Raw genomic sequence first — 25,131 nt, forward strand, 5'->3', positions numbered from 1 at the left:
CAAGTTCAGCTCTGCAGGCTAAACACCTCAGTGTCTCTGTGACACATGTCATCCTGAGTGCTGAAGCTCGGATCCACTTCCAGAGAGCCATGCTCTCTGGATTCATATTTACCTTTCTTGCAGTTGTCACCACAGTACTTCTTGTCTCCCTTACAGAGTGCACGCAGCTGGGAGATGAGCTTGGGACTTCGATGCTTGGAAGACGGCTTCAATGCTGCCATGTTTGCTTTGAGCCTCATTGTAGTCACCCTGCCCTCGAGACAGCACACGATGAGCACTGAGTATCCAGAGCCACCAATCAACATTTTTGATGACCTGCAAGGAAAGAGGAACAAGAGCTCAAAACCTGATCCCTCCATCAGGTTGTCAGACAGTTCTGCAGAAGCCAAAGCTGTCCTGTGCCTTGGGAAGGAGCTGCTGCCCCTCCAGCAGGAATTAGCCAAAAAGGTTTCAAACCCTCACACCCCAGTCTCAACCAAAGATCTGTATATGATACATCCTGATATTCTGCATAAGATTTCTTTAAACATGGGCACAAGCCAACACTTTCATTAAAACAAAGATTAACAATGCTAGTTCCAGGACAGGTGTGATGAGCATTAATATGAAAATACATGCTCTCCATGTTCCGGGATCCCATATAGGCACCGGCTCATGTCCCAGCTGCTCCACTTCCCATCCAGTTTCCTGCCTGTGGCCTGGGAAAGCAGTCGAGGACGGCCCAAAGCCTTGGGACCCTGCACCTGCATGGGAGACCCAAAGAAAGTTCTGTTTCCTGGCTTCAAATAGGCTCAACTCCTGCCATTGTGGCCATGTGGGGAGTAAACCAGTGGATAGAAAAATCTTTCTCTCTCTATGTCTTCTCTGTAAATCTGCCTTTCCAAAGTAAATAAATAAATAAATCTTTTAAAAACGCTAATTACTTTTTTCCATGAATCAACAACTGAATGAAAAGTGAGTTTATTTATTTGATTCAAAAGGCAAAGAGAAAGGCACTCAGCAAGCTAATCCTCCTTGCTGTGCTCAAGGCATCCCATGTAGGTGACAGTTCCTGTCATGGTTGTTCCACTTCAGATCCAGCTTACAGCCCAGGAAAGCTGTGGAGGATGGCCCAAGACCTTTGGACCTTGCACCCACATGGAAGCCTGTTAGGCTTAGAGGCAACTGTGACAAAAAGAGAGTGTCTTAGTTTAGACAAAGTGTTTTCTTAGAGGAGAGTGTGATGGACTGCTTCCTGGCAGAGACAGCCCAGAACACTTCCACGTAGCAGAGTAACTGTGTGAGGAAAATGGTGGGCCAGAGTATAAAGCAGTGGGCATTTATATATCTTAGGCACAGAGGATGGTAGAAGGTAGCAGCTTCTGGTTGCACATGCTTGTGTTGTTTACCAAGTCACCTTTAGAGCAGGTTACTCCTTGTGGTGGGCTGGCACAAGGCTTGAATGGTTCCTGTAGGGCATTCTCAACATTCCAGACGAGGCTGGATGATCCACTATGGACTCTGATCTTGCTCTACCAAACCTCACAGAGCACAGACGCTCCTCCCTCCTGACACCTAATTGGCTCAGCAGCGACCCAGGAAATGGAAGAATGTTCTTTCTCTGCCTCTCCTCTGCAAATCTGACTTTCCAACAGATGGAGCATCATCCTCTGTCTCTCCTTGCCTCTCTATGAAACATGCCTTTAAAATATAAATAGGGCCCAGCACAGTAGTCTAGTGGCTAAATCCCTCACCTTGCATGAACCAGGATCCAATATGGGCACCAGTTCTAATCCCGGTAGTCCCGCTTCCCATCCAGCTCCCTGGGCTGTAGCCTGGGACGTCAGTGGAGAATAGCCCAAAGACATAATCCATGTGGGAGACTTGGAGATGGCTCCTGGCTTCAGATCGGCTCAGCTCTGCCCATTGTGGCCACTTGGAGAATGAAACAATGGATGGAGAGTCTTCCTCTCTGTCTCTCTTTCTCTTTCTCTCTCTCTCAAGATACATATATATATCCACACACACCAGTGTGGCAGCCTACTGGCTAAAGTCCTCAGCTTGTGTTTTCTGGGATCCAATGTGGGCACCGGTTTGTACCCCTGCAACTCCACTTCCCTTCCACTTCCCTGGCTATGGCCTGTGAAAGCAGCAGAGGATGGCCCAGAGTCTTGTGATCCTGCACCCACATGGGAGACCCAGAGAAGCTCCTGGCTCCTGGCTTTGAATTGGCTCTGTTCCGGTCATTGCAGCCACTTGGGGAGTGACCCAGGAAATGGAAGAATGTTCTCTCTCTGCCTCTCCTCTGCAAATCTGACTTTCCAATAAAAATAGATTTTAAAAAATAAAATAAATATAAATAAATAAGTTTTAAATAGAGAGAGAACAGATTTCCCTTCTACCAGTTCACTCAGGAAATGCTTGCAACAATTTCCCATGAGGCAGACATGACCCAAACTTCTAGCCTTCTTCTGCTGTCCTCCCAGCACACTAGCAGAGAGCAACAAGGATACAAACTAATGCTTCAAACTGGTGTTTGCAAATGTTGTAAGCAGAGGCCTAACTTGCTGCAGCACACCTATGGTCCCAAGAACTTTTTCTGATGCAAAAAAAATATGTTGAATTCCATATATAGCATTTTCATTATATGCATTATCTTTGAAGACCCAAGTATGCATTAGGTTCAGACGTTTGTATCATCTTATCTTTACATTCTACTTTGCAGAAATTTTCTCTTTTAAAGGTTTGCTTTCTTATTTTCATTTCATATCAGGGGCAGAGTGAATGAGGGATAAATTCCACTCACTGATTCATCCTCTAAATGGTCCCACTACCCAGGGCAGGCCAGGCCTGGAACCAAGGCCATAGCTCAGGGACAGGAACCCAAGTCCTTGAGCTGTATCCCTGGCTGCATGTGAATCAAAAAAGCTAGATAACAAGTGGAGGAGCAAGAAATCAAATCTCACATTCACATAGGAGTTGTGGGTCACCCCCAAGTGGTATCTGAAAGCCACTGCACCAAACACCTGCCACCATTTTCCACAAACTTCCTCAAGTGTTCTAATGTGCATGGCAACTTGCAATTATAAAGAAAGAGTAACACCAGACATTTATCATTTAGTGCCAGTTTGTAGATGACTTAACTTAGGTGTGTGTATGAGGTTTGTGTTTATTTATTGAAAAGAGAATGTATCCCTATAATTCAACACACATATACCTTGTTGAAGTGGTTCAAATCGGAAGAATTCCCCAGGCTGAACACTGCATATCTCATACCCTTTAGGTAAGTTTTGTCAAATCGGAAGTCACTGGCTGCTTCCTCTAACCACTTGCAGAAACACTCCGCCCTCTCAGGTGGGCGGCTATCCATGCACGTAGCAAGCAGGAAGGCACAGTCTTACTAGTGCCCCAGGCAAGAAGGGAACTGTTAGAACAGTCAAGCTACACACAATCTCACTGAGGAAAATTCTTTCCCAAACTGCCAGCATTCATGTCATACTCATCTCTAAGAACAAAGGGCCTATTCCAAACATCACTCAGTCCAGCAGTGAAAGAAAACACAACAAGGACACCTTAACTGAAGAAAACTCCTTTGTTATTATAGACCTCCAAATTTCAGACCTCATTCTGCACACTGGGAACCAAAATTCCCAATCAGCTAAGAAAACAAAACAGAAAAACAGAAAGATCTTCTAGAAACTGCCTAAAACAATCAAACTTTTCAAAGTAAAGTAAGTTAACACTTCACATTATCAGAAAGAGATCTTCAAGCCCAATGCGGCAGCCTAGTGGCTAAAGTACTCACTTTGCATGCACCAGGATCCCATATAGGCACTGGTACTAATCCTAGCAGCCCTGTTTCCCATCTAGCTCCCAGCTTGTGGTCTGGGAAAGCAGTCGAGGATGGCCCTAAGCCTTAAGATCCTGTACCTGTGTGGGAGACCTGGAGGAAGTCCCTGCCTCTTGCCTTTGGATCGGAGCAGCATCAGCCATTGTGGCCACTTGGGTAGGGAGTCAGCAGACAGAAAATCTTTCTCTCTGTCTTTCTTCCTCTCTGTGTGTCTGACTTTGCAATATGAATAAATGAAAGTCTTCAAAAAATGAAGAAGAAGAAGAAATAAAGAGATCTTCAGTCCCACTGGAGGACTGCCTCTGCCTGAAGGTATCTTAAGAATTCCAGGTTAGGAGGTTGGTGAGAGCCAACTCACTTGTAATTAAGGATCACAGTTTGCTAACATTGTCTCAGAATTAATTCAGAGTGGATTCAAAGTCACTCATTCAAAGTCACTTACACTGCAGTGTTTTCTTGGGGGAACAAATCAATGGACAGTTACACCTGGACATTTACCCAGTAAAGAGGTCTGCAGACTACCGCTTTGTAGCTTACGCTTGCCTGGATTTAAGTTTCAGTGGACACAGCCATGTTTCTTTACAAACTGTGACTGCTTTGGGCCTTGACGGCTGAACTGAGTAACATCGAGGCAAAGTAGCCAAAGGCACTTCCTACCCGGCCCTTCATGCCCAAGTCTGTAGAACCCCTGCTCTGCTCCTCTGTATTCAGCTGCATCAGAATCACCTGGAACACTTGTGAAAACCAAGCCCCACGTCACAGAGCCTGTATTCTAACCAGGGCAGAGCACATGCTGACATCGCTGCTGTAGGGCCCACACTTTGAGCACTACCACTTTAAAGCAAAAATATCAACTGTGTTTGACAGGGGGCGGTGAAGGGGCATTTTCTAGGGTAAGGAATTAGACTCTCAAAGACACTAAGTAATGTATTGAGGTCACACAAGTAGTAAGAGATTTCTCAAACTCCAAACCCATGCTTCCTGCCTTTGACCTGCAGTCAGCTTATCCACGGCCATGTATACAACACACGGCCATCACTGATGATCCCCTCTCTTGACACTGTGAGTCCAAGGTGGGGCAGGGACTTCACACCACCCAAGCTTTCTCAGTCCTACCGCTGCCCCAGGACACTCTAATGCATCAGAAGAATTGGCCTCATACACCACACAGCGCACAATCAACACTACAAACTCAATGCAAAGATCAACCCACTACAATCACTCAGCATGAAATGGACTGTGAGGAATCTATGTAGCCAAGGAGACAGGAGGTCAATTACACGTGAGAATCTTGAATGAAGAATCAACAGGACCATTACCAACCTCTCCTATCAGATATTCATCTGGATCGTATTCTTTCAATCGATAACGTCCACGGGCAAGTCTAGGGAGGTAACTGCTTCAGCAAAATTTGCTGCAAATCCCTAAGAGGAAAATAAAAATAAAGTCATGGCCAAGACAAATACGCAAAATATAGCCTTTGTTATTTATCCCATTACCACAGACTGTGGCTATCCTCATGAAGAACTCTCCCTGTGACTGATATTTATCAAAGGAGCACAAAGCCTGTTCTCACTTCAGCTGTTCCCTCCAGTGTCATGAGGGACCCCATCATCCCGTCTGACCGTGCTCACTCCATAGGGGCTTTGTAGCACTAAGGCTGCGTAAGCTTTTCCATATTCCAGCTGCTTCACTCTGCTAGCATCAGCCCACAGGAGCAGCAAAAGAAACAGTGATGAGTCCAAAGAATGGGAAAAATACACAGGCACAGATTGACAGATATGAGGAAGCCCTAGGAGAGAACTCCTATTCATAGAGCAGACAGAAGCTAGAGAATGACCGGGCTTGAAGTCAGCCAGCACAACACAAGGGAAGGAAACAAGGGATCAACAAGAACCCATTAGCTGACAGTATGGGTCTGAGCCAAAGACACACAGAAGGCTGCAGAGCCCATGCAACGTTCATAGTTGACTCCCAAGCAAAATACTCACCAACTCCTCCCTATTAAATGAAGAAATAAACAAACGTGGAGGAAAAGATAAGACTTTTGGCCAGAGGTTAGAATCCAGGAAAACACTGAGCTCTTTTATGTTTGGTGGCCCAACACCAGACTTGCTACCTGCCAGCACATTGAGTCAAAACAAATTTATTCACTGGGCAGTAACATTCCAGTCTCATTACTGGGCTGTATGGCACAACAATGAGCAAGACGAAGTCCCTGCTCCAAGAAGTTTAAGTTCTAATGTATCACGATTATAAGGTATACCAGATGGTGATGAGTGCATTGGAGGCAAATTCCAATTCTGGCAATGGAGTGCAGCTTTGGGCTATTATTTTACACAGTAGAACCAGGACAAGTGCATGTACTAAAAAATAAATGTTTAGTCTCTGTCCCAAGCCCAAAGCTCCGGAAGTTCCTCAGATTTATTATCTTTTACATGACAGCAAGATGACTTTCTGGTGAAGAAATTTCTGTAAATCAAGGCTGGGGCACAGCTGCCAGAAAAGCAAACCACACGTAGAGGCTTAATTCTGCTCCCTCCATCCCCACCTCTGGCGAGGGGAAGCGGATGGAGACGGAGCTTAATCATAGATACCAGTGATTCAACCAAGCGTGGCAACAGTATGACGCCTCCAGGGAAAAACTGGTTATACACTGATGCACTAAGAAAAAGGCACAGAGTTTCTACACATCTGTCTATTCTAGTCTTCCATTTGTTCTTGAGTTGCATGCTTTATAATCAATTGGTAAATAAAAATTTCCCCAAGTCTGTGAGATGTTCCATCAAGTCATTGAACCTAAGGAAAAGATGGGAAACCCCAAGCTGTGCTTCAGCAATTTTCAACAACTGTGGCGAGTGTGGACAGCCTGGTGCACTAAGCCCTTTAGCCCGTGCAGTCTGCCAGTGTCTCCCGGTAGTCAGCAGCAGAGGGGAAATGGGGAGGTCAGGAAAGGGTAAGCATTGGGGTCAGAAACTGCAGTAGGGCTCAAAGAGGAAATAAGATTTTGGCCAAATCTGAAGGAAACAAGGGAGCAAGGCAGGAGGCAGAGGGAACATTTGAGTGCACAGGCACAAAGGATGGGAAACACTCAGCCAGGGGATATAACAACATGAGAAGGAGGATCCAGGAAGTGGGCGATGCGGAGAGCTAGCAGGGAGCCACAGTTGCAGGGTCTCTTGGCCATCATGAGGACCTGGGCATTTCCTGAGTGCAGAGGGGCATCGTAAGCTTGCAGGTGGACGGGAACATGAGTTTACCTAAGCTAATGTGCTGAGGATGATGAGCTGAGAGTATACAGGACTCTGGGGAGGACTGGGCAGCACTCACTCAAGGCAACTGCTGGGAGCTGACTGCAGTAACCCAGACAAAACACAACATTGGCTCGGTGGTGAACATGTTGAGCAGGGGTTCGAATCTGGCTCTTTTCTGCAAGCAGAACAGGACCTGCTGACAGATTAGATGTACATTGTGAGTAATAGAGAAGTCAGGGATGGCAGCTGGGGCGCAGCAGGCCAACATACTGCTCCCCACATGAGTTTCCCATATCAGATGGCCGGACTGAACACTGCCTGCCCTGCTTCTCATCAAGCTCCCTGCTAATGTTCCCAGGAAGCAGCAGTTCATGGCTCTGGTAGTTCAGCTCCTGCCACCCCCTACCCACACACACATACACACAGGAGACTCAGCCACAGCTTCTGGTTCCTGCCTTCATCCTACCCCAACCCCAGTCCCAGTGTTATGGCCACTTGGACTGTGTACAGCCAAGGAAGATATCTGCCAATCTCTGTCTCTTTCTCCTTATTTCTCCCATATTCTCTTCCTTCTTTTCCTAATTTCCCTTTTCTCTTGTGCTTCATTTTGCCTTTCACATAAATAAAACTTTATTTTAAAAAAGGAAAACAAGTAGACAAATGGGAGAATAAAGTTAAAATACATTGAAATGGTAAAGGCTGTTTAAGTAGCACAGGTTTGAACACACTGATTTCAAGATGCTTACTACACATTCTTATGAAAAGTAAGACAGGCAGCCAAAAATGAAAATTCACATGAGTTCAAACTAGAAACATAAAACCATGAATCAGCAAGAACACGGTGAGAACATATGGACAGGAGAATAACAGAAAGCAACGGGATCAGAGACTGAAGGAGAAATTCAAAAGGACATTTCTTAATTATGAATAATCTTAAAACACTCCAAAAAAGAAGGTTTGGGATGGAAATCTAAGACTTCAGTATGAATAGCATTAAAGGAAAAAGCATCTCAATCACAGAAAATAATCCATAGCAGCCACTACTCAACTTAACATGGGTCTCAGAAAAAAGAAAAAAAAAGCAAGAAACAAACAGGAAAGGAAGACAGACAGACAGACAGAGAAGGAAAAAATGTATTCAAGAAATAGTATCAGAACTGATGCATAGAAACCTTCAAAACAAAACGATCCACGTGTCCAGATCATGGATGGGAAGAGCTAACCCAGTCATCTCACAACTTTCAGATATCAGTGATTGCCTAAGCCTCTTATTAGAGCCACAGAACACCCAAAGGACGTTGACCTTCGGGTCCACTTTGTGGCTCAGCAAGCAGGTAAATCTGCCACTCACAACACTACTGTCCCATTTCCAAGTGCTGGTTTGTGTCCCAGTTGCTGTTTCTGATCTAGCTCCCTGCTAATGCACCTGGCAGGGCAGCAGAAGATGGCCAAGTACTTCAAAGAACCTCAAAAACTGTGAGTCAAAATCAACCTTTCCTGTTTATAAAAAGAGCTTCTATCTTTTTTAAGATTTATTTATTTAAAAGGCAGAATATTAGCGAGAGAGGAGTGGCAGAGACCTTCAATTCACTGGTTTACATTCCAATGCATACCAACACCTGGGGCTCGACCAGGCTAAAGCCAGGGCCCCAGAACTCCACCATGTCTCCCACACGAGCAGTACACACTCAGCCATCATCTGCTGCCTCCAAGGAGCAGGAAGGTGAATCAGAAACACAATAACTGGCACTCTAACTGGCATTCTGATAATGGATGCCATATCCCAACCAGCAGCCTAACCAGCTGCACAGCAACACTCAGAAGAGCCTTGGAGAAGTAGCAGGGAAAGAACACTGGTTTGATGCTTAGAGTTCTCTTTGCCTTTCATTGGGTTTCCCATCTTTGCTGCTAAGGGTAACCCTGAGCAAGAGAACTGAAAATCTAAGAAGTATTATGCTGACAACCACATGAGGGCAGTAGAAGCCTCCACAGTAATACACAATGAATGGTCCCTGATTTTCTTCATGCCAGCCTTACCAAGAATCCTTTCCTAGAAATCACTGAATAGCTGTGACCTCACAACTAAGAACCTGGGTGTTCCTAGATGCCAGTACAGCATGAAAAGCATCTTTTAGCTAGGTGTCTGCAATGTGTGTCTACTTGAACACTCTACTAACACTAACACAAGTCAAAACTAAACAGGTCAAGTTGTGAAAGCCAGGGACACTGGGACACTGCTGCTGCCAGGCTTTGCTTGCTATCCTCGACTCCTACTCCCACAGGAACTACTAAGGGCACTGCCTCTTTTCTGCTGAAGCAAAAGAAAGAACAGAACAAAGAGGCTCACACCATTGACCCCCTGGTACCAACAATCAGCAGTCAATGGACACAGAGAGGAAACCTGAGGCTGGCAGTGTGGTACAGCAGGTTAACTCTTCCCTGTGACAAAATCCCAGAGTGAAATGCTCAGAGTCCCAGAGGCTGTGCTTCCAATCAAGCCCATTAATCTTCCTGGGAAAGGAGTGCATGACAGCTCAAGTGCTGAGGCTCTGCCATGCATGTGGGACCCAGATGGAAATCCAAGATCGCAGATTTGATGTGGCCCATCCCTGGCCACTGTGGCCATCTGGGGAGCAAACTAACCGATGAGAGTCCAGTCACTCCTCCTTTCAAGTAAATAGGTAAACCAATATTAAGGAAAGAAAGAAAAAACTCACTCACCAGGAGGAAAAACAGTGTGTGTAATGCAAGAGGGTGAAGACTAAAGATTACAAGACTAATTCAGTTCACTGAATATGCCTAGCATTTTCTGAAAATGTCATGACATCCAAGCACAAACACCATCTACTGGTCTTACTTACCATGGCAGTACCAGTCTGGGAACCATAAGAAATCTTCACTCCAGACAGAAAGCTCTCCTTCCTGGGAGGGGAAACATAACCATTGGTCAACATTTCCTGGCTCTTTTTTGAAATGGGTTTCACCTGTGAGTTCTGGGCCATAAGAATAAAGAGTTACACACACTCAGAGTCTGAACATTTGTCTCACATTTCATAAAAGATGAAAGTTAGCAGATGCCAATCCACTTTTTAGTCCTCTCCACCTTTCTGCTTGCACTTCTCAGGTATTAATCCCTTGGTGTTTCTACAAGCACATTTTAAAGTCAGGGCCCAAGTTTCTGAAACCCTACCATCACTACCATTCACTCTAGGGTCTGATGACTCTATCATCCCTCAGTGTGGACAGAGGAGTAGTTCTGGACACACTGAGGATACCAAAACCACAGATGCTCAAGCCCTTTACGGAAAATGGTCTGGTGTTTGAATAACCCACACACACACCTGCCTATCGGCTTTAGACAACCTCTAGACTTGTTAACAACATACAATGCAAACGACACATAAATAGCTGCTATGTCTTGCTGGTTAGGTGTTGGGGTGGGGAACCTTTGATCTTGCAAGTATCACCCGGGTACTCACAATATCTTTTGCAGGCCAAACAAAATGATCAACTTAAAAATAACACTGGGCCCGGCATGGTAGCCTAGTGGCTACTATCCTCACCTTGTACTGGCTAGGACCCATATAGGCACCAATATTTGTCCTGGCAGCCCCTCTTCCTATCCAACTCCCTGCTTATGGCCTGGGAAAGCAATGGAGCATGGCCCAAGGCTTTGAGAACCCGAACCAGCTTAGGAAACTTGGAAAAAGTTCATGGCTTCTGGCCTCTGATTGGCTCAGCTCCGGCCATGGCAGCCACTTGGGGAGTTAATCAGGTAACAGAAGACCTTCCTCTCTGTTTCTACTCCTCCCTGTATATCTGACTTTCCAATAAAAATAAATACATAAATATTTTTTAAAATAGCATTATGATAGATTTACTGAATTTAGATTCCCACTAGCAGTTGCCTTGGCAGGACTAGACAAAATTATTCTGCTGGCCTCTTTTTTAAAAATATTAACTATTTTTATTTTTTATGATTTTTACACAGTTGATTAAGGTGATAAGGACCTAGAGCTACAGGAAGGTGGGTGAGATCACCATTTCCACATTCTCTTTGTTTCCTTCCTGTTTTGCCAGGGTCTTATGGCTGCCAGACCAGACATGCCCACCTCTGGAATACGGGCAGGAAAAAGTCCACACATGATCAGTTCAGCTGCCACTTCTTTTTCTCATAGTTTTGATCCACAGTCAGCGGAGCCCATGGAGGTATAACATCCTGCCGTCCTTTCCCGTACAGTGTGTTTTACAACAGCAGTCTCTTACTGAACTGTACTTAGTAGAATAAAGTGTACTGCATTTAAAAGCTGTAACAGATTTGTTTTTCTAATAAAAGGTTCATTCCTTATAGCAAAAATCTTCCTTGATATGAAGGATTTTAAGGCAAGGAAAGGGACCTACACACTTGCTGCATGGGGGCAGTGGACAGCTCAGGCAAGGAGTATGGGATGTGTGGGAGGGAAGAATGCTGAAGGAGAACATTACAGGTGAGGAATGCTCTCTGGGGAACTTCCACTGACCAGAACATTGCTCTTGCAGGTACACCAGAAGGCTGTGACAGCGTAGTTTGGAGGAAGGGAAACTGGAAGACCTAAGCTGTATTAGCTAATATTGACCATTGGATACAAATGCTAGGGCTTGTCAAATACTGAGGTGAAATGTCCCATACCATACTGTGCTGCATATCAATCAACACATGTGAGCCACTAGAGGAGGCTGAGAGACTGGTGGGGGAGTTTTGGGGATTACCATGCTGGACCACTGCTCCTGCTGGTGAGCATGAGGGCTGGGACTGGGGTCAGATCAGGCTGGCAGAGTTACAGCCACTGTCAGCCTACATGTGAAGTGGGTTAGGGGGAGAGCCAGGTTGGGCTGGCTAGCAGTATCCACTGGTTCAGGCATGATCCAGATAAGGGCAGGCTGTTCGGGCTTTGCCACAACATCGGCTGGCTAGTGCTAGGAATAGAGGCCAGTGTTATTGAGCTGGATTGCAGAACCACATGGAGAATGCAAGATCTGCGGTAGGAAGTGGGCCCAGGATGGAAACTGTGGTTACTCCTGAGATGGTTGCAGTTTCCACTGGTGAGCATGAGAACCAGTATTAATAGCAGGCCTGGCTGGAAAATCAGTGGCACCTGCTGAATTGAGTGTGGCCTGAAGGGTGGAATCAGTTGTGTTGAGTTAGGCTTCAAGGCCCAATGATGTATAGGAGAGCTGAATGGGATGTGGAAAAGACCAGACCAGTCAACTGCATGCTAGCAGGCACAGAAATTAGAGCTGGAGTATGATCCACTGGGGATCTCTCAACATGGACTACTGGACTCAGAACTCCAACCATGAGGAGAGTGGCATGACCTGTGATCTGAAAATGGAGTGGATGTGTCAGAACTGGACCTCCTTGGTGCTTGGACGTAGCAGTGGATGTCATATCCAGATGCACATGGAAGATGTGGCAGTCCATTGGAATCTGCAGTGGACATGTGATACCACAGTAGAGCAAGGATGACAGAATAAGTTGGTCATCCATTTCTCTGAAGCTTGACACTGATTATCTGTGTGAATGGAGATTATGCCTGAAAATGGACTTTGGAAGGATTTCGTCATCCTTGGATCTGTGACATCGACAGCATGTCAGAACTATCAAAACCACTAGAGCAGAACCCTTAGACCATGCTCTATATCAGGGAACCTGAGATGACATTGAGTGTCCATTTCCCATCGCTGGGGCAGTTGGGAGGCTGGATGTGGTTTCTCCCATTGTCTCACACTTTTCCCAGATACAAGAAGAAGAAGAAGAAAGTGTGGAAACAATGGTCTTACCACCCTCCCCTAATCCTCGACCCTTTCCTGATCAACAATGTAAGTATCATCAAAAATAAAATTAAATTTAAAAAGCAAGGGCTGGGGAGCCTGCCTGGCAGGATACATTTCACATTACCTGTTGGGGCAGTGGGTGGGTCATGATAGGCTGGGTCATGACACTAACTGGCAAACAAGAGATCAGGGTCTTTGGGTAGCTCATGCGGGGAATTTGTATGCCCACCCCTATGGATCAGCTACCTACTGGTTTTCTCAAAGGCTGGGGGTAGTGACTGGCCAAGCTAGGCATGACCACAGAACTAATCAACCCTTAAGGGCTGGGAATAGGCTGGGGTATTCCAGGCTGCAGCACCCACAGATGACCCAAGAACAGAGTGTGGGATGGGCAGGAACACAACATTCACCAGCACACAAAGGCCGAGACGAAGGGGGGCAGACTATTCTGAGTAGGGGCTTAGTATCCAATTACACGCATGAGGTCTGGGAAAGGACCTGGTGGGGGAGCTTGAGGTGCTCTTCTCCTGGATTGAAACACATACTGATGAGCACATACCTGCAGTTGTTGGCAAGTAGTGGCCTGACATAGGTGGTGGACTGAGCAGGACCATGCTAAGCCGTAGCACATTGGCAGGTACAGAGGCCAGGATGTGGTGTGGGCCAAGTTGTACTAGGCTACCACACCCTCCAGTCTGAATGGGAGCCAGGGATGAGGGCCGGCTAGACAGACTTATGCTGCAGCACCCACTACCAGGAGTTGAGGATGGGAGTGGGCTAGGCAGGCCAGGCTTCAGAATCCAATCACAATGGTGAGAGCAAATCTTGGTATGCATAAGATTTGTGGCTGGGAACAGGTCTAACAGAGGAGATGAGGGGTCCCCCCGCTAGGCTGCAGTTCCCAGTGGTCATTGCAAGAGCTAGGAATACGGCTAAACTAGGTTGAACCACAGCTACAAAATTCCTTGTCATGTGTGTAGCCTGGGCCTGGGATGTGCCAGACTAAAACTAGCTCCAACACCTCCCGGGCTTCATGAGAGTCAGAGTATGGGATGGGCTGAGCTAGTTGTTGACACCCCTGATCCACATAAGAGCCAGGTCTGTGGGTGGGCCAGGCAGGGCTGGGCTGTATTCACATGAGAGCCAGAACAAGTGTGTGTGGCAAGGCTGCAGTGAATGTTGGGACTAGAAGTGGGCCAAGTCTGGCTAGTCCTTACAACAATTGCTCGAGATCCAGCACTGGGAGCTGGTCTGACAGAGGAACTTGGGGAACTCCCCTGTTTTGACACAGTCCGTGCTGGTAAGTGGGAGAACCAAAGCTATGGGCAGTGCAGGAGAGGCTGAGTTAGTGTCCACTGTCTTAAAAGTGAGTCAGGTTTAGAGCAAGTCCAGGATGGGGGTCTGCAACACCCACTGGGTTGAGTGAGTATCAGGATGAGGTGCTTGCCAGGCTGGGTGGCAATGCAACAAATAAGTGCTAGGACTGGGGGCTGGGCTGGGCAGTACCAGTCTGCTGCACCACCCAGCATGGACTAGGGGCATGTGGACAAAGCCAGGCTACAACACCTGCCAATGAATGCCCAGATGAGATGGGCCATACCACTTTGTTTTGCAGTACTCATCAACACAAACAAGACCCTGGCCTAGCAGCAAACCTGCTAGAAATGCTGTGAGAACTAGGACTGGGGGTGAACCAGACTGGGCGAGGCTGTGAAAACCATCAGCCTGCCTGTGAGTTGGGGTTGGGGGAGGCCCAGGCTAGTCAGGACCATTTCATCTGCTGGTGCTTGCAAGGGCCAGAGTCAGTGCCAACTGATTGGTCTTTGTCACACCATCAATAGCAACTGCCACAACTGGGTACCAGTCATGTCAGACTGGACCACAGTACTCCCTGGAAAGTGTGAAATCCAGGATTTGGATTGGGCCTAATAGGCAAACTGTGGGCACTCTTCTTCTGGGCTGTAGCTCCTACAGGAGTGCATGAGAGCCTGGACAAGTCAGCAGTGCCTGTCTGCATATGTGTGGACTGAGTCATAGGGTGGGGTTGGCCAGGCTAAGCTGAAATACCCATAGGTGTATACAGCAGCTTGTGGAATGTGGAACAAACCAGACTATTTGGCTGTACATACTGGCATGTGCAGAAACTGGAGTTGGACTGGTTCTGGTGGGGCTTCTCTAGGGTTGCCCTAACTAGGCTGAGCTCCTGTTGGTGTGTGCAAGGGCCAGCTCTGTGGCACACTGGAGGGAGCTGGGCCACAGCATCCATCGGTTTGTATGGGACCTGGGGCTGGGGAAAGAACAAACCAGGGAATTGCAATTGCCTGTGTGGAGGTGCATATGAGTGACGACTGAACTGCAACCTGTGCTGGCTGGCATATGCAACAGTCAGGCATGGGGTCGCCTTAGGAGAGGTTTCTCAGGAGAAGCCCCAACTGCACCACTAGATTCAGAAGTTCAGTCTCAGAGAATCACGTGATTTGTGATCTAACCTTTCATTTCTCAATTCAAAGATTTCTTCATTTTTTAATTGCAAAGTCAGATATACAGAGATGAGGAAAGACAGAGAGGAAGATCTTTGTCTCTGTACCTTCTTCTCTCTGTAAATCTGACATTCATTAAAAATAAATAAATCATTTTAAAAAGGATTTATACTTTAATTTTGAAGAAACATAGTAAATGTTATATGATGTATTGGAGAGCAATTTAGAAGAGAATACCAAGGATTAAAATGTAAGAGTATAGTCTTGAAATGGTTCACAAAGGTTTGGTTAAATGAAAAATGAAAAATATAGAGCAATTGTAGTTTCTTGAAATTGTTTCTTAGTTTTCATGAATTTTTCACAGAGAACTTTACCAATTTGTTTGGAAGACAGAGTGACAGAGAAGGATAGAATGATGGAAACAGAGACAGAAATACATAGAGACAGAGATCTTCTTCCCACTGATTCACTCCCTGAATGACCAGAAGCCACTGATGTGCCAGGCTAATCCAGGAGCCAGGAACTTCATCTGAGTAGAAATGGTTCTATTCTCACCAAGGCCAAATACATCATGACACGGACATGACTTTGGCTAAACATTTAACACTGAGAGCTAGTGATGCGGCACAGCAAGTTAAACTGCCACCTGTGACTCTGGCATCCCACGTGAGCACTGGTTCAAGTTCTGTTTTTTTTTTTTCTTTTCTGCTTCATCTCCCTACTGCTGCCCCTGAGAAATCATTGAAAGATGGCCCAAGTACATGTACCTGCCTCACGGGAGACCACAGTGGAGTTGTTGGCTCCTGGCTTCAATCTGGTGTGGTCTCAGTCATTGTGGCCACATGGAGAGTGAACCAGCAGATTAACAATCTCTGTAATGCTGCTTTTCAAATGAGGTTTATTTATGTATTTATTTATTTATATCTCTCACATATATGTGCATATACATGCATTATTCAACTTCTTTTTTTTTTTCTAAATGAGGTACTGTTCTGAAACTCAACAACACCAATTAAGCTCCTCGATGTATGCAAGTATCACAGCGTTTAAACAAATATTTTGTATTTCTTGTGAGGAGTGATTTGAACATCCCATCTTGGACCAGATGCAGCTTTCTGCTTCCTCTCCCCATTGTTTGTGAAATTAGTGGCATCTGGTTATCCACCAATGAAATGTAACCTCACGTCTTATCTGAGAATCCCACCCCCAAATCTCTCACTATCCCACCCTTTAGTCTCCACCCACCTACCTGTGGCTCAGATAATCCCTGTCACAAGTCCCTTGGGACCCTGCCCACAGACCCTCCAACCCAATTGCCCATGCCCCTCCCACACCTTGCAGGTTCACCTGGGTTGTGTGAATGAGCCTCCACCTATGCCCCTTCTCTTCCCTTCCTTCCCCTTGTTTTCCCATCCCTTCTCATTCTTCCCTCGGCTTCCCTCCCCTCCGCTTCCCTTCCCTTCCATATCCTTTTCTCCTCTTCTTTCCTCTCCTCTTCTCTCCCCTCCCGTCCGCTTCCCTTCCCTTCTTTCTCCCTTCTTTCCTTTCCTCTCCTTTCTCTTCTCTCTCCAGTCCTCCATGCTGCCCTTTCCCCTGCCCTGGCAGCCGCCATCCTGCCATGTCAGGAGATGCGTCGCTTCTACTTTTGTCCCCCTTCACCCCCACTTCCAATCTTACCCTGTCGGAATATAAAGACCTCCTAATATCTCATCGCGTCTGGTGTTTTCAGCTTAAGGTAAAAGAGGACTTGGCTGTGGGAATTAGCTGCATGTAGCAATGTAAAAACTTTACAAACTTTAAGTCCGTTTTAAAACCCAACATTTCTAATTTGTGTATTTTGAAGAGTTGCAGTAGAGGTGAGGCCTAGCAGTAATGGAATATGGACAGAGAAGCCAGGAAAAGATGAATGTGTGTAGATTTGTAAGTGTGTCCTGGTTGTTTGTGGCATGTCTCTTAGAATATTTTATATTGTTGGGGAAGCTAGGACATAGGCAGTTTAATGGAAGGGTTTCACAGTAATTATCGTTTGTTCTCTAAGGGTTTCCATTCAAACCGGATTGCCACCGGAGTTGCTATATGCTGATTCCTAGTGGCCCCTGTATCATCAAACTTGGTTAATAAAGATCCCTTAATACATCCTATACTTGTCTGGCATGATCTGTCTTGTACCCTACAACATTTTCATACCCAAATGACCACAGCAGCCACAGCAGAGCTGATCTGAAGCCAATCAGTAGCCAGAAGCTTCTTCTGTGCCACCCTCACAGATGCAAGGTACCAAGACATGGGTCGTCCTTTGCTGCTTTCCCAGGCCGTAAGCAGAGATTAAGGACATGGACCAGCATTCAAATGATATGCCAGTGCTGGCAGGTAAAGGATCAGCCTGTTGAGCCACCCCACTGGCCCCTCTTTGTGCTATTCTTACAATTTTGTGTAAGTGTGAAATAGAATATTTCTAAAATAAGCATTTAAAATGATATCGACAAAACAGAATCCCCCAAATATAAGAAATCATCAATCCATACTGATGTAAGTCAATGAACAAATTGGAAATTTCAAAAGCAACAGCAATATCTACACTGAGTCAAATAATCTTCTTCCCCTTGAAAATCAATTGTGAAGTGAAAAAGAAACATAGAGGAGTAATCCAAGAGACACCATTAACACTATTAACACTAGCAGTAACACAAAATAAAAATAGATCATGTGATATTGTGCAGAGAGATCACAGGATGTTTTCTGAGTAAACAAAGTTGTGTCAACAGTAATCATTTAAATGCATTTGACAGATATTGTGCAACACTAGACTTTACTTTTTAAAGATGTAGTTTTAATTACCAATTGAAGAGAGACTGAGGAACTATTCCAGACATTTGGAATCTAAGGAATGTAATGGTTGAATCCAATTCATGCATTTGAATGAGATTCTTAGGCTAGAGAAGACACTGTAGACAAGCAGTCTATGGTGTAATCTGAGGATAACAGATAGAATATATTAGTACATCCCTTCCAATTATGAAGATTGTATGATCATATGAATAATATTCTCAGTTGTAGGACCTAGATACTAGAGTAATCAGGGATGATGTTACACATCATCATCAGTTTATTCTCTAATGGTTAAGGGAGGATATTCTTAACACTAGTGTGGGAAATTCAGTCTTAAATTTTTCTAAATGTCAAGAAAAATACATAATGCATATATGAACAGAAAAAGTGAAAAGCCTTAGATAAATCTTATTTCCCTGTGAGGATGGTCTATTTTAGTCAGTACTTAAAATGCATCAGTTTTATGGAATTATGAAGACTGAACTATGTCCAAACATTGACAAAGGCCACAATATCAGTATACCAAAATGGTGCCTAGAGATTTAGATTTTCATATAATGGCAAAAATTGGTAAATAAGAATAAGCTACAAGTTAACTGCACGAAATTATGAATGAAAAAAATTTTAACTGTTGTGTAATGACTGGCATACATCTCAAAAGTCATTTGCAGACACCAATGAGAAGAATAATATTCTGTTGCAAGGTTAGATATTGGGTGCAGCAGTTAAGATCTTGGTTGGGGCATTCACAACCCAAGTCAGAGTACCTGAGTTCAAGTCATAGACACACTACTGGTTTCAGTTTCCTGTTAATGCACAGACTAGGGGATCCCAGGTGATTTCCCAAGTAATTGGTTTCCTGTGACACTTGTGAGAGACCTGGTTGGAATTTCTGGCTCCTTGCTATGATCTGGCCAAGCAATGAACAATGTATGAATTCCATAACAGACCAGAGGAAGGGGACTCTTTCTCTCTCCTCTCATTCTGTCTTCCAAATATCGAACAATTAAAAATAAGATAAGATGTTGTATAAAGGAGCAAGAGTTATACAATTTGAAGAGAAACCAAAGTATAAAATTTTATACTCACACAGGTACAAAACTATTTTCTTTTAGTAAAACTTTTCATGTCATATTTTAAATAGGAAACATTAAGATTTTGAGTTCACCAAGGAAAATTTTATTAACTCAGAGAATACATATTTTTTCTTTCACGTATGTACAGATTAATGATCTCAGAACTCAAACTTGGTTTAGATTTTACCTCTGTTAGATGCTAGAGAAAGGCTCTATAAGATCCAGATCCAAGTTCAGCAGTAGCTGGAAAGAAAAGTAAATTCTTTATCTCAGAGACTTCACAGTTAAGAACTTTATCAGTTTTAACAACCAAAAATTGTATATGTATAACTGTAGTACAAAATTGATATTGCATATACCATTTGCCTGCAGTTGCACAAGAATTAATTACTATTGTTTGTTTATTATCAGGAGTCCTGATTTTCTCATTCTTCAGCCAATTATTGTGTAATCATGTGCTAAGCAGTAACATTGCAAAGTGAAGACCATAGATGTACAGGCAGTTTCTACAAAGAGTTATACATGGCAGGAGTACAACAGAGTGCTACTGGAAAACAAATATGGGACACACATCTACCTTTATGACACTATGGTAGGCCTTTCGGTGGAGGTGGAATGGATGCTGGTACCTGCCAGAAAACTAAAGTGTACCAGAAAGACAGGGAAGCAGGGTATTTGCAAAAAGATAAAGAGAGAAAGACTTGTGGAATTTAAATAATCTAATTTGGATTAATAGAACCAAATTTATTTCAATTTTTTAAATTCCATGTCAAGAAACCTGGAATTTTCCTGAAGATAAAATGTAATTAAAGGACTAAGGCAATGACTAGGGCTATTACATGCAATCAGTCAAACAACAGCTTCTCAGCTGTAATTGCTTGACTGGCTAGTTCTAGATGAATTTGGATTTTTTCTTACTGTGTCACTACTATACACTGAGACTCTGATAGTGCCAGTTCTTAGTATGATTTGAATACTCTATCAGTGCCATAGGAACGGCAGAAAAAGTTTCATATTTTATAAAAAGATACATAACATGATGACTGAATCATGAATTATCATATTATTCAATATGAATGTTCATTTTCATGTATTTTATTAGATGTATCAAATGTCATATATTAAAGTAGGGTATGATAGGAATGCCATTTTTTGTTTACTTAAATTTAATTGACAGTTTTTATCAACATACCTCATCTAAGTCTCTACTTAGGTTGGTTTGTTTCTCTTCCAGCATCTGAAAGAAGTTTCACAAGATATCAGCACAAGGTATGGAAATGTAGTATCACTTACAAAATGCAACCTTTAAATAATACTACAACTTGTTGTTCTTTGTCTATTTATTCTAGGTTTTTTTTCTTAGTTTGTTTGTATGTTAGAATCAGACAGGAAAAAGCTAGCGTGGATTTACTCATACCTCACTAGGTGGGACACAAAGATTAGTCACTCCTCACCATGGTGTTGAGGATTTCTCTGCACACCCTCTCCAAAAACAAAATGTTCTGCACCTTAATTGTTGACAAATGTCTTGTTAGAGTCATAAGCCAGTCTAGATTATCCTAAAATCAGCCAAGTTCAGCAAAACTATACTTCAACACAATAAACGGCTAAATACTAAAGTGAAAATAGACACGAACCAGCTGAGTAGTACCCTATAGCCATTTTAAGATGTATAGCAGCCGGTTCTGTATATAAGCTAAAATTGAAATGTCAATAAGCTAATCACAGGATGCGGTGAAGAACTTGCATTTTTTTTTAACATACTGGTTACTCAAAACCATGTCAATTCCATAATGTTGTAAATTGTTGTTGATGTTATGTTGGGGCTCTTAATTGATTGGGATGATATCCTGCCAGCTCTACCTTCAGACCAGAAATGGTCTCCCCAAGAAACTGTTCAACCCATCTGGACAATAAGTAGCTGGACTCTATGCTTGGTATATGTTTGCAAGGAAAGAATCTTGATTGAATTTGAACTGTAATATTGCTACAAGGTGGAAGAATCCACCATGGGGGAAGGGCATGGGGAGGGGTTGGGGGATTCCCAGAGCCTATGAAACTGTCACATAATGCAATATAATTAATAAAATTAAATAAATAAATAATAAATAAAAATTTAAAAAATAATACTACAACTGACTTGTGGATATCTTGAATAGAATAATTCCATAAATAAAGTTCTAATTTGTTTTAAGCTGACCATATTATAATGCTATTTGTATTAATTTTATAAGCAAAATTAGCATGAGTGTGTTGAATATGCTCTATTTTAGAAGGGTGAGGTCAGACCCATTTGACTAGCTGCCAGAAACAGACTTATGTCTTACTAATGAGCATGGAGTTCTAGGCACTGTCTATACTCAGGAAAAAATGTATTGATTGAAAATACAATTGACAAAATGCCTTTAAAGCAATTTTTCAATAATTTTTAGGCATGAGACATAGAAGAGCAGCTTTCTAACTAGCTATCATTTCTGATGTTTTAAATAAAGGAACATAAATTAACATCTCTTCTGTTGTATTAGCAACCTTCAGTGTATTTAATTTGTAAAATACATGTTTTAACCATAGAGAAAATTTTAATTGAAACAAGACACTGTTGAGAGAATTCCCCTATAATAGTAATTGTCTTGAAATAAGCTTGGTTTACACAAGTCAATCCACAAATGAATTATTTTTGTAGCTGCTTATTTATAAGACAATGGAAAGGCAGACCTGAGCTCTTTACCTACTAGCATACTTACGTCCACCCAACTTCTAGTCATTGGTTGGAATGCATGGGCTCAGTCTCGCTCCACCTTCCTCAGGGGATTTGGGTGAAGCCCTTTGGGTGTGGATGCTTGAATCTACCTCTCTTGGAAAAGATGTGTGTTCACAAAATCATGGGTGAGAGAGTGTTGGCATCTCTGTAGTAAGCTGCCTGCTTTGGAAGTGAGTGTTGAGCATTTCTTTCCTGTTTTCAACTGCTGAGCAAATTATCTAATCTGATGTGACAGTTTGGTACCACATACTCTTTGCACCTCTAAGTCAAATTCTCTTATTGGTATGTGTTAGCAACAAAATGAGTGCATTGATTTCCTATATTCAAAATTCAGAAGAGTAAGGGGAGTAACATGTACTGCCAGAGCCCCAGGCCCACCCCTAAAACCAGAACCATGCAACACTTGAAGAAATACTGTGTTTCTACTTGACTTGAACATAATACTAGATACCTTCAAAACTCATTCTTATTTTTAAGAGATGGAAAGACTTGAATGGAAGATTTCAGAAACAGAAATATTTGAAGTCATTCAGCAGTGACAAAGCACTACAAATGCTAACAATGCTAATACACTTGAAATTACAAGTTAGGAAATACGGTTAGTGCTTTTTCGTTAACAAAATACATTACAATGTAACGTTGTTATCTATTTGAGGTAGCAAAAAATTGTTTTAAAAATAAATATACTCTTATATGTTTGCAAGGAAAGAATCTTGATTGAATTTGAACTGTAATACTGCATCAAGGTGGAGGAAGCCACCAGGGGGGAGGGGCGTGAGGGGGATTCCCAGAGCCTATGAAACTGTCACATAATGCAAAGTAATTAATAAAAAAATAAAAATAAATAAATATACTCTCCCTTGGGATGACATTGGTTGGCAGTTCCCCATCCCTGGGTACTGAGGCAGTTGGGATGCTGGGTGGGGCTTCTCCCTTTGTCTCCCCCATTCCCTCAGATACAGGAAGAAGATAAATAAAATTTGGAAACAGTGGTCTCATCCACTTCCCCTTAATCTTTAACCCTTACCACCCTGATCAACTATCACAAAAAATAAAACAAAATCAATAAAAATGAATATACTCAAATTTAATTAAGAGGATGTAAGTTCCCCCATTTGAACTGTTGGTGTTGAGGAACCATCGGCAACAAGATTAATCTATGAAGGCAGCTTCAAGCCATACTAAATATGTGTATTTTATTGCAAAGAGAACGGGGAATGAAATTTTTTGTTTGAAAGTGATATATATTCTTTATAAAATAAGAATGACCTTTTAATATTTCAGTAATTAGCAAAGAATTCTTTAGCAAAAAATCTATTCATGTCTGTTAAACTGAATTTTTGTGAGATGGGGACAATGTGCAGCTTACATGGATTTGTGAAGAGAAAGAATGTAATTAATTATATTTGCTGGTATTTGCAGTTGATATTTGTCAGCATAATCATCAGTTGTTCAAGTCATGGCAAGGTATTTGCTTTATTTAATTACTTAAATTGCACATTTTCCTGGCAATGGACACATTTTATACATAACAACTATTAGTAAGAGCAATTAGGTATGTACTGTTACAAAGAAAGAAATAGAAAGCAGAAATCTCTGTTAGTGTTGCAGGCTTCACGACTTATCTTGAATTCATTTAAAATGAAACATTCATCTGTGAAAAGAATTTATATGCCAATCATTCACAATGATTGTGGGGAAATTTACAGTGCAATAAAACCTTGAACTGCAGTCCAGTGAAAATCAACTAGACACTGAGCCAAATTCCTCAAAGTGTATTCTATGTTATTAGGCAGGGTTGTTCAGTTTCTAAAACCTAACTGAAAAGCAATTTTACAGGAAATTTTAAAAGCTTTCAACTTGATTAAATTTATTGAATGAAATTATTAAAAATTGGATGATGTAAAATTTACTTCCTTTTTGTGTTAGTTGTAGCAGTTATGTGACTAACATGCATAAGTCAGTAAAATCCAGTGCTTTACCAAATAAAAAGTAAAATGGCATAAAAATTAAAGGAAAAGGAAAAAGAAAACCGAACCACAAATAAATAATCCACCATGCCGTTATGTGAAGTTTGTTGTCTTGAGATTGGGATCATTAAGTTTTCTTGTGAAATTAGATGTCTATTGAGTTCTAAAGTGTTGTTCACATTTCCAACGCAGCCTGACTCCAGGAGAGGCCTTCCAGTGAGAGTGTTGAGTAAACATCTGTTCCGCTGTTTCTCCAGGAGAAGTTTGGTTCTGACCTCTGCTAACATGACAGTAGATCTGTTAACATGACAAAAGACGAACACTTAATATTTTATTTTTCCCTAATATTTAACTGACTTGCATTAAAAACAAACAAAAAAAAAACACCTGGCAATGGGAGTAAATACTGTTTTCTACTCCACAGTTTTTTTTAACACTGCAGGTTTATCAGAGCATATCTACTAAGTACAAACATTTTTAACTATTCAAAGTAGGGAGATTCCTAATTAATAGATGATTCAAAACGGTGGGAAATGGCTATCAGTGATGTATGGTGACCAGGGAGCACCACTGTCTCTGGCATGCCTGTCCTTACAACATTCATGGGAATGCCATTAGCAAAATTGTCTTTAAATGGTAATTGTGACATTATGAGCACATTGATTTTGTTAACTGAAATAATGGTTTTATTCTCCCTATAAATATACATAAACATGTTGCAGACCTTAAAGATACACAGTTGAAATATTTTTAAAAAGGCTAACCAGTCTTGAGATTTAAGAAATTGTCCTGCAAAGACATTTTCAGAAATTTACTTTGAAAACTATCACATGCCTCAGGTTTCTTGATTTTTCCCACTTCTTGAGAAACACTAAACATTGAGGGACAATTTGGAGCAGTAATCTTTAGAGGAGAATTAGATAGCTAAGTCAGTGATCACAAACTACTACAGAACTTCCAAGGGTGTTTAGGCTATAACACTACTGCCAGGGCTTCCACACACTCCCTCTATGTGGAACACATTTCATTTCCTTTTTTTAAGATTTATTAATTTTAAAGTTATGTGTTTCAAAATTTGAGTTACACAGAGAGGCTGGCCAGGAGACACAGAAACGGAT

The 25,131-nt window shown here is 42.6% G+C and overlaps 1 protein-coding gene and 1 pseudogene across 1 annotated transcript; both read right to left on the minus strand.

Moving 5' to 3' along the window:
• Window positions 1-5: 5 nt before the first annotated feature.
• LOC118757786 (S-adenosyl-L-methionine-dependent tRNA 4-demethylwyosine synthase TYW1-like) lies at window positions 6-13,105 on the minus strand (annotated as a pseudogene).
• A 6,257-nt stretch (window positions 13,106-19,362) lies between these two features.
• Window positions 19,363-24,309, minus strand: LOC131483239 (ankyrin repeat domain-containing protein 26-like). Its single transcript, XM_058680838.1, has 3 exons — window positions 24,082-24,309; window positions 20,475-20,519; window positions 19,363-19,525 (listed from the first exon to the last, which is right to left on the minus strand). The coding sequence occupies exons 1-3, from the start codon at window positions 24,298-24,300 to the stop codon at window positions 19,475-19,477; spliced, it is 315 nt and encodes a 104-aa protein (XP_058536821.1). The 5' UTR covers window positions 24,301-24,309; the 3' UTR covers window positions 19,363-19,474.
• Window positions 24,310-25,131: the final 822 nt, after the last annotated feature.

The sequence above is a fragment of the Ochotona princeps genome, chromosome 24 (genome assembly GCF_030435755.1).
Source record: "Ochotona princeps isolate mOchPri1 chromosome 24, mOchPri1.hap1, whole genome shotgun sequence".
Lineage (NCBI taxonomy): Eukaryota > Metazoa > Chordata > Mammalia > Lagomorpha > Ochotonidae > Ochotona > Ochotona princeps.